Source organism: Equus caballus, chromosome 5 (assembly GCF_041296265.1).
Source record: "Equus caballus isolate H_3958 breed thoroughbred chromosome 5, TB-T2T, whole genome shotgun sequence".
NCBI classification, from domain to species: Eukaryota; Metazoa; Chordata; class Mammalia; order Perissodactyla; family Equidae; genus Equus; species Equus caballus.
Window position 1 is genome coordinate 42951879 of NC_091688.1, and position 9521 is coordinate 42961399.

General features: G+C 49.6%; 1 protein-coding gene across 1 annotated transcript; it reads right to left on the reverse strand.

Annotated features, from left to right (window-relative positions):
* Window positions 1–8000: 8000 nt before the first annotated feature.
* Window positions 8001–9146, reverse strand: LOC100061631 (protein S100-A8). Its single transcript, XM_001493507.6, has 3 exons — window positions 9011–9146; window positions 8352–8514; window positions 8001–8201 (listed from the first exon to the last, which is right to left on the reverse strand). Exons 2-3 carry the CDS (start codon window positions 8490–8492, stop codon window positions 8073–8075), a joined length of 270 nt encoding a protein of 89 aa, XP_001493557.3. The 5' UTR covers window positions 8493–8514; window positions 9011–9146; the 3' UTR covers window positions 8001–8072.
* Between the last annotated feature and the right edge of the window lie 375 nt (window positions 9147–9521).

A 9521-nucleotide genomic window follows, 5' to 3' on the forward strand; every position in this document is an offset into this window, starting at 1 on the left:
TCCCTGCTCTCTCCCTTTTCTTGATGATCCGCCCCTCTCTCTCCTGCCCTTCCTGCATTCTCTCTCTGAGCCTTTCCCTCACTTGCTGCCTTCCACCCTCCTGGTCTCGGTGGTGAGGTGCCGTCCCAAGTAGCTGGGCTCCTTCCAGGGACGGAAATGCCTTTGAGAGGGAACTAGGTCACATCTGACCAGGGATGACTCTTCCAAATCAGAATTGGCTCAGCTTCCGAGGCACCTGTTCACAATGGAAGGAGAACATTCCAAGGGGAAAATAGTAGAAGGACCGAGGGTGTTGAGTCTGGAAAAGCGAGGCCGGAGGTCATGACAACTGCCTTCAAATATTGCCGAGGTCTGAGGAGAGGGGTCTGCTCCACAGCAGGGCCTCCCAAACCCTCTGTGAGGGCTCATCTGCTTCCCACCTGGTCCTCCCCCGACCCCACAAGCAGCTCACTTGCATTTTATATCAGCTGTTCATTCCCTCAGTGAGAAAACAGTAACTGGGTTCAATTAAACCAACATGGGGCAGGTGCTCATTCATTCGGCTTATATTCCTGGAGGACCAAGTGCACGCAGGGCACTGTCCCAGGTGCTGGACCAGCAAGACAGGGCAACTCCCTGCTCTCTGAGAGCTTACGTCTAGGGCAATGTCGGGCAGTAAAGAAGCCATGGAATCAAGACAGATAATTTCAGATGGTGACAAGTGCCACAAAGAAAATGAAAGAGAAGACACGATAAAGGGACTGTTGGGTGAGGTGGGGCCTCCCCGGGAGATATCAATGGAAATGAGGCTTGAAGGACAAGTTCTTTGGGAAACTTCTGGGGGGTTTAGCCAGGTAAGTGAGAATAGTATGACTTCTGTTTGGCGAGGATCATTCTGCTGCTGTGTGGAGGAGTTGGGGGATCTGGAGCAGAGGCTTGGGGACCAAATAAGATGCTGTTGAAGGATTTATGGAGCCTGATCCTCAAGTCAAACATGAGCTCCCCTGCCCTCAAGGAGCCCCCAGTCTAACAGGAACAACTGATGCCAAATAGATATTTTCTATACTATCTTGTAGGTAGAGGTGTGTGACAAGCACAAGACGCCCTGGGAGCATGGGGCGGACGGGTGCTTTTTCCCCTTCTTTGTGGCTAGGGTGGAGGCAGGGTGGAGGGAAGGAGGGTTGAAGAAACTCCCCAGATTAATGCTGTGTTGAGCTTTGAAAGGGTCAGGGTTGACCATCTCTACGCCCAGCGCTGTTGTAGGTAATGAGAGAAATCAGAGAAGCAGAGAAGCCAGGGCCTCGTCCTGCAGATCTTCACAATCCAGTTGCTTTCCTTCAACTTTGAAGGCGTCGTATGTTGGCCAAGTTACAATGGCCAGTCCTAGCCGTTCTTGCCCCAGGGGCTTCTGGTAGCCATCCATTGAATCCAGATCCTTCACCAGACTTCCAAAGCACCAACACACCAGTTGTCTTGGTTTGCCAGCAGCCTGCCTGAAATGTCTTCCTGAAGGGCAAGTGGTTGCACACACAGCACCCAAGAGTGGCATAGGTTTCCCTTATCACAGAATAATGCCCTTGCCCAGAGGGCTCTGTCAGACCAATGGCCCTGCAGGAGCCCAAGAGTGTGACAGGCAGGTAAGCCCCAGAGTCCTTACATTGAAATCTCTGGATGGGAGGTGGCAATATGGTGGGTGGGTGAGATCTCTGGAGGATGTGACCTGTGGGTTGGGCCTTGGTGGACAAGCAGGAGTCCTAGAGCTAAAGGTGGGCCCAGCAGCCTGGTGCCTATAGCAGAATAGACACTTCTGAAATGTTTGTGAATGAGGGAAGAGAGGGCACTTCAGACAAAGAGAGCAATGGGACAGTAGGTGCGGCACCTGAGAAGTCTGGAATTTCATGGGGAAAATGGAGCACATTCTGGAGACCAGGGCAAGAGGCTGATGGAGATGCTGGAGAGGACAGGTCCAGGCTCTGAGGTCCCGTGTTTCTTACAGTCCTCATGTCCATCTCCTTGTTTCGTGGTTCTGCCATAGTCAGGGGGCAAGGCTTTGCATTTTCATGGAGGGACTAGAGGTGACGTAGCCCAAACACGCCCTTTACAGATGGAGAGATGGAGGGCAGAGCAGGGAGGGCACCTGCTCCAACTCTCTGAGCTGTGAGGTTGGTGTGCTGGGCGTCTAGTCAAGTGCACTGGATTCCAGGTTGAGGGCTCCCTTATGATCCTCAGGTGCCTCTCCCAATGTATTTTGATCAAGTTTTGGGGCCCTTACAATCTTTCTAAATATGATTTAAGTTCAATTTGTGGTTCAGTTGGCTGTTTGAACAAAATTGTGGCTGGTGAATGTTTTCCCAAATACTCTAGGTCTTGTTCTTGTTGGTTGGTTGTTGGTTTTCACCATCTGGAATACTATACACCTATCAGCAGGGTCACAGATATCTGTGAGGCATGAAGCAAGGACCAAGTTTGCAGAAAACAGCTGGGTCCAGTTTAAAGGCATTTACAGGATGACAGAGGCTCCCGGCCCTTGGGTACTTGTGTGACACTGGTCAGCTTTAACTATCCAACTTAGCCCTAAAAGTAACCTCAGTCTTTGCTTTTACCTAAAACTCCCTTCCCCGGTTGTGGCTGTGGTAGAGAGAGAGCTGACCCACTCTCACTATTGTCTCCTACATAAAGTAGTGTCTACCTCTTAGTGCTAATGTCTGTTGAGTGCTTACTCAGCATCAGGTGCTGTACTAACTGCTTTCCAAGTGCTGTCAGATGACCTCATCCTCACATCAACTCTGGGAGAGAGGTGCTACTCTTGTCCCCATTTTATCGATGGGAAAACTGAGGCTTGGAGATTTTAAGTAACTTGTCAAGGTCTCACAATTAGGAAGTGGTAAAACTAGGATCTGAACAAAGAAATATAACTTCCTCCTCATACTCTTGGCCAGGACCCTTTAGGTGCCCAAGAATACCCTTCTACCAACCCTTCTACAACTTATTCCATGTTCTCCTCCATCCCATGGAAGGATCTCAGAACGTTAACACTGATGACACCTGGGTGTCCACCTACTCTAAACTCTTCTAAGTGAATTTTGTGAATTCCTTTGGATTCTTCAAAAAGGAAGAAAACAGAGGTCCAGAGAGGCAAAGTGATTTGCCCAAGATCACTTAGCAAGTGAGGGCTTTCCCTGAGTGCTCCCCCGTTCTCATCTGCTGATGGAAGCCTTCTAGGCTTGGGCCATTCCAGGACCACTTTCTCTGGGTCCTGAATTTATCTGTCTTCTGCCTATTTCACTTCAGCCCATCTTCAGCCTTTGCAACCATCCCCATGCCCTGGAGAGGGGTCTCCACAGGCTCCTCTTCCTCCGGTACTTTCCATACTTCCCTCCTGACTTGGCTTTGCCTCAGATCCACATCTCATAGATCAGTAGTTTCCTTGGATCGGTGGTCCAGCAGACCTCCATCCCAGGCCTCTGTCATCAGGATTTCCTTTCCCGTCCACCTACCCGACCCCTGGACCTGCATCCTTGGCAGAAGACGCCTCCAGCTTCCCTTAACACTGTGCACCTCCTTCTATTAAGCCAGACTGCCTAGCACCTGCTTTATGATAGTTGATGTCTCTGCATCTCCTCCAGATTATGATCTCCTTGAGGCCAGGGCCTTATTCATGGTTCTACCCTCAGTGCTTAGCATGTTGCCTGATCCACAGTTTATGCTGAGTGAATAAATGCTAAATAAATAAAAGCATGAATGAGTGAATGAACAAATGAATGAACATCAGGTCTGTTCACCATTGCCCTGTGGTTTTGCTTGGTGCCACTGACTGTGATTACATGTAATCACATAATATATAGTATATGATTGTATGTAATCACATTATACATATCATTACACATTATATATATTATATATGATGTATTTGATTCAGGTGGAAAATAAAATAGAGGGAGGAGAGGGAAGGGAAGAAGGATCGGGAGAAGCCTGGAAAGAGGAGGTAGACTGAAGCCAGGGACTCCACATTTACTGTGTGCCATCCACAGAGAGGAGTCCTCACTGCAGAATCCCACGTCATTGGTGGGTCCCTTGTCTCTAAGCCCGTGGCAGGCAGATGGTTATTCCAACCTCTGCAGGGCTGAGGGACTCAAAGTTCTCACCCTTAGCCTGACACACCGGAGCCCCTGTCCCCGACTGGGTTTCTCACTGTAACCAAGGTCCTCAGTTAAGAGTGAGGGGACACAAAGTGTAGGTTCTTCTCCTCAAGGGTGCTATTCATCAAAGAGGGAGGCAATTCTGCTGGTGCCTAAATAGAGGCAACTGTCCTGACTGTGTTTTTAGTCACTGGGAAGGAGCCATGGCAGTTTCTTCACATGGCTATTCAAACACAAAACAAAACAAAGCAGAACAGAGGCTTATTTGCACCCGGTCAAACCAGCACTCCTTTCCCATCCCCAGGACAGACAGCCTATGTCCTCACATCCCGCTGATGCCTTTGGAGCTTTTCTCCTTCTAGAGAGCAGTCAAGGCCCGTGCAACTTGATTTTGCCCTCCCCCATCAGTGGTGACTGTTGTTCCATCTGATACCCAGTGACAAATTGAAATGGCAAGCAACAGGATATATTGGAGTATATGAGGAAGCCATTTGGTATAAACCTAATTCGGCCTGACTTTGTTTTTTTTCCAAAAGGGCCTGACTGTGGCTGTTGAGCACGCATTGCATATCTACTTTAAAACATTTCCTATGGCAAGAACGAATGGCCTTAAGATAAAGGTGCAACTTCCCCCCACATTGGCATTTCCTTAAGGATAAGCATCTTTCCTTGGCTAGGAACTGATTGCTGTGCTCACCTTTGACCCCCAGCTCACCTGTGACCACCCAGCTTGAGACAGCAGACCTGCCACCCTGCTGTGTTCACCCAGACAGCAGACCTACCTGCTGTTTCCATCAATCGCTGTGCCGACAGAGCAGTCTCGTGACTATTGCAAAAGGGACATTTCAATCCTAGGTGAAATATCCTCTCTGGGGGTATATAACCACTCTGTGCACCCCACTTCTTTGGTGCCCTTTCTTCCTTCAGGAAGAAAGGCCCCGGACCATGGTCTTCAAATTTTAGCTCAGAATAAACTCTCCCAAATTTTCATTTATAGATTGGTTATGGATTATTTTCGTCGACACCAGAGTGACGGTTCCAAGTTCTCTTCCTCCAGCTCTGAAGGACCAGAGTCCCCTGTGCTCACAGAATGTGGTGGTGAGACTTCCTCTGTGGTCTGGAGAAAGCCTGCCCCTCTCTGGGCTTTAGTATTCTTCTGTTTAAAATGAGGAGTTTGGACCTCTTCTAGAGCTGAGTAGAGTTTTCAGTTTACTTCACCTCTCTGTGCCTCACTTTCCTTATTAGTAAAATTGGACAATAACAGGACCTACCTTGAGAATCGAGACTGGACGTGTAAAGCTGGAAGAACTCAGTAAATAAGAGGTATTATTTTTAGTTATCTTTTCATTCATTTACACAAGTCTCGGTGAGCAGCTTCCATGTGCCAGACACTCATGCCAGATGCTGGGGGAGCTTGGTGAGAGAGTCGCAATACATGGGGGAGACACAATCTTATAACCCGAATTTCAAATCCCACGTAAACTCTGGGGAGCTGAGGACGAGACCTGCACAGTGCCAACACACAGCAGGTATTGAAGAAATGCTTGCTGAAGCCATGCTGGAATGAAAGAGGGAATCATCTGTGAATGAATGAGCAGTGCAGGCACAGCCCAGCAATACCTGAAAGGAAACTTCAGGTGCATTCCCTGAGGGGTCAGCCCTCCATCATTTGAGCTAATTAATGGAGGAAGTGCGGACAAAGGCAAGCAGCTGATCCTGAGTGCCCCCTCCTCAGGCTGTTAGGAGATCTCTGTGGTTTTAGGCAGTCCTGGCAGATGCCTGGGGCGCCTCTCCTGGGTGCTCCCACAGCGCCCTCTGCTGCCTCTATCGAAGCGCGTTTCACTGTGGACCAAGGAACTCAGAGGCAAGCGTGCAGGATTAAGGCGCCTGGAGGAAACTGGTGAAGCTGGCTGGGCCCGAGAACAAGAGCAGCACCAGGAGGGTGGCTTGTGGCAACTCACGTGGGCCTTGGGTTGGGGACACTAGGGAGTGGTGGAGGCTGTGGGGAGTGGGAGTGGTCCTAACTTGAAAGGACAGCCGGCAGTCAGCCTCAAGAGAAGGCGGGAGCGCGTGAAAGTGGACCAGGAGCTGCCGGACCTCGTGAAGGTCCAGGAAATCTAAATTTTTAGGTGAAAAGTCCCACTTATAAATTTGTCAAGTAATTTTAAAGGAAAATCAAAACATTGACAATGAAGCCTTGTGTGTGCCGAGCGAAGTGTGATGAAGGCCGATGGTGTGTAACCTCTGCTCAGCCCGGAGTTGTTGACTTTGCGGGGTGAATCCTCTGCTCTGCTGTGGCTCCTCCAGGCAGGGACGCTGCTTGACTCGGCTCTGCAGTCCTAGGACGGAGCCAGGGCCTGGCTCGGTGGGCATTGGACGGACATTTGCTGAATGAATAAATGCAGGAGTGCCCTTTCGGCAGAGCCATCGGCTGTGAGCATCTAGTGTGGACTCAGGATGAAAGTAAAAAGGGAGGCGGGGCAGAAGAGGATCAGCGGTTGGCAGGAGTGAGCAGCTAGACAGCTGCCTACAACTCCAGTTTCATTTCAGAGATACATGGTAGACAAGTAAAGAACCCTGGTTGACAGATTCTGGTGAGAGCTCCCTACCCCCTTCTCCATCACCAACACCACTGTGATGGTGAGGGTGACAGAAAATCCCAAGGCCCAGCGTGCTGTCAAAAGTGACTATAGAGGAGCCTTTCCAGAGAAACTGCTTTGCTGTCCTGAACCTTGGACCGGGCCAATTTAGACCGGGCCAAAATGACAATGGTTTTATGTGTCAGCAGGAGAACGAACATCCTGATCACAAAGACTGAGGACTGTGGCCTTGCTCAAGATAGAGTCAATAGTCAATCAATGTTTAGCCAAAACTAGGTCTCTGCCTCCACATTTAATTAAAATTCTTTGTAACACAACCTTCCTTCTTTGCCTTAAAAGCCTCTGACTTTTAGTCCCAAGTGGGACACTATTTGGGTTTCTGTCTGAATCTGTGTTGCCCTAATTGCAATTCTTAGATCCCAGCTAATGGTTTCCCTCTTAAATTGGTTTTTGTTTTCACTGGTTGACAATGGACCCTCAGTTTGAGGGTTGGGTTCTGGTGAGAGGCGCCAGTTTTCTTCTGGCCTCCCCATTTTACCAGGCCCTTGGACAACCCAGAGTAAGGAACGGGAGGCTATTTTAGATGATTCACTAATCATCAGAGCATTTAGCCCACTGGGCAGCATTTGAATACCCTATTCTTTGAGTTGAGTTTTATTAATGTCCTTGCTGATCTGCCCATTCCTTTATTTAATGAAGTTAGGAGGTTGAGAGTGGAGAAGGAAAGAAAACTTCCAAAATCTCTAAGGAGAAATTATATTGTGGGGCCAGGGGGCTATCAGTGTAGTTAATGTAGGACTCTCAACATCCACCTATAGTCACACCACACACACAATCAGTCTCTCTCTCTCTGTGTTTCTCTCTCTCTCACACACACAGAACCTCCTACGTAGTTATCTCTCTAATTTCCCAAGAGTGGCATCTAAGACATTTAGCTGGAAATTAAAGTTTATTTTAAAGAACACTATGAAATTCCCTATGTGACCCTGTTCCCATATCATCCATTTGGGACAAGTTGGAAAATCATCAGCTATAGTGTCTTGGACTTTTCAGAATTCTTAAGTCCTGGAACCAATGACTCAGGACCGTGGGGCTGGAAGAGACTCGGGAATAGTTTGGGGGAGAACACGGGGAGGAAACATACAGTGGTGGGCACTGAAGGTTCCCAGAGATGGGGAGTGGGAGACGACACAGGCCTATTTTTCTTCCTTTGGGTTTTCCAGTTCTCCCTCCACCCGCCAGGAACGTCATTCCGCCGGAGAAAAGCAGGAGACCAAGAGAGTCCTGAGGCATCAGCTACTTTATTGTTGTGCAGGGACAAGTCCAAGGGCCAGCCCCACGGGCCATAGCTCTGCTACTCCTGGTGGCTTGCTTCATGGGCTGCCAGGGCCACCTTGATCACCAGGATGAGGAACTCCTCGAAGTTAATGGCACCATCCGCAGTGAAGTCCAACTCTTTGAACCAGGCGTCTGCATTCTTTTCCTGTCAAGATTGAGGAGAAAGAGGCCAGTGTCTGAAGATCTCAGGCAGAGCTGAGGCCTGGCTGTCTCCACAGAGCAGCATAGGGGAGCAGTGACTCAGGGCCTCCTCAGAGCCTGGCAGAGAACCCCAACCACACCATCCCCTCCTCACCTTCATGTACTGGGGACACTCTGTCTCTAACAATTTCTTCAAGTCTTCCTTATAGACAGCGTGATAATTCCCTTTAACGAGGGAGTACTTGTGGTAGACATCAATGAGGGAGTCCATGGCTTTCTCCAGGTCTGTCAGCATGGTGCCCAAGGATTTGCCCCACCTGGAAGAGAAAGCTCATGGGGATGTCAGAGTGGGGATGGTGGCTCTGCCCACAGCAGACTGAAGACTAGGGGCATACTCAGAAGGTTCATATCCCAAGTCATGGCTTTGTCCTGGCCTGCACCACCTAATAACTAAAACCAGCGATGGCTACGGCCATGATGGGAATGGGAGGGACCACATGGATACACGGTTGGGAGGGGTTAGGGTCACACACACACACACACACACTCTCAAAGTGCCTGCTAACTCTCCCTATGCCCTGTCCCTCTGCCCAAAAAGGGCCTAACTTGGGAAATGAATATGCCCTCACCTGAAAATGCTAGAGGATTCGGCTTTTTCTTTGTCCCTGTCTCACTCTCCTCCTCCAGGAGCTCTGAATTTTGGTCCAGACCTCCCTGAGCTTTCTCTCCCCCTCTCAGAAAAGGCTGCTCCACTCCCTGGCCCTCCCTAAAGGAAGGCCAAAGTGTGGGGCAGACAGGGACGATCGCACTCACCTGGTCTCCCTGAGAGAGAGTTGACAGAAGATATGCAGGGCTGAGTGCTGGCTCCCTTTATAGCAGCTGGCCAGCTGCCCGGGGCCTCAGGCCAGCCAGAGCAGCTGCTCACTTCCAGAGTGGCTACGCCTCTGGTTTCCCAACCAGGTGAATGGGGCAATCACTGCGCAGAAGGAAAATTTCTGATGGGGCGGAGGTTAGCGTGGTGAGTGGAAGACAGAAGGCGTTTTCCAGGCAGCAGTGCTCTGCAGGAGAATCTACGAGGAGGCCATGGTGAGGACTCCTTTTATGGGCCGCTGGCATCCCCTGGCCTGGCCAAGCAGGATGCCCACTCCTGAGTCCTCCCTCCTGATGATGATTCTAATCCCATTCACTGTGTCCTGTCTGTGCATCTCTGAAATGGAATTGAAGTTGAATGCAACATTTTGAGTGTACGCCTTTATACACCAAGACCCCTAAAAGATTAGGAACACTTGTTCTAGCTGCTGGGTTTTTGTAAAGAAAAGGAGAG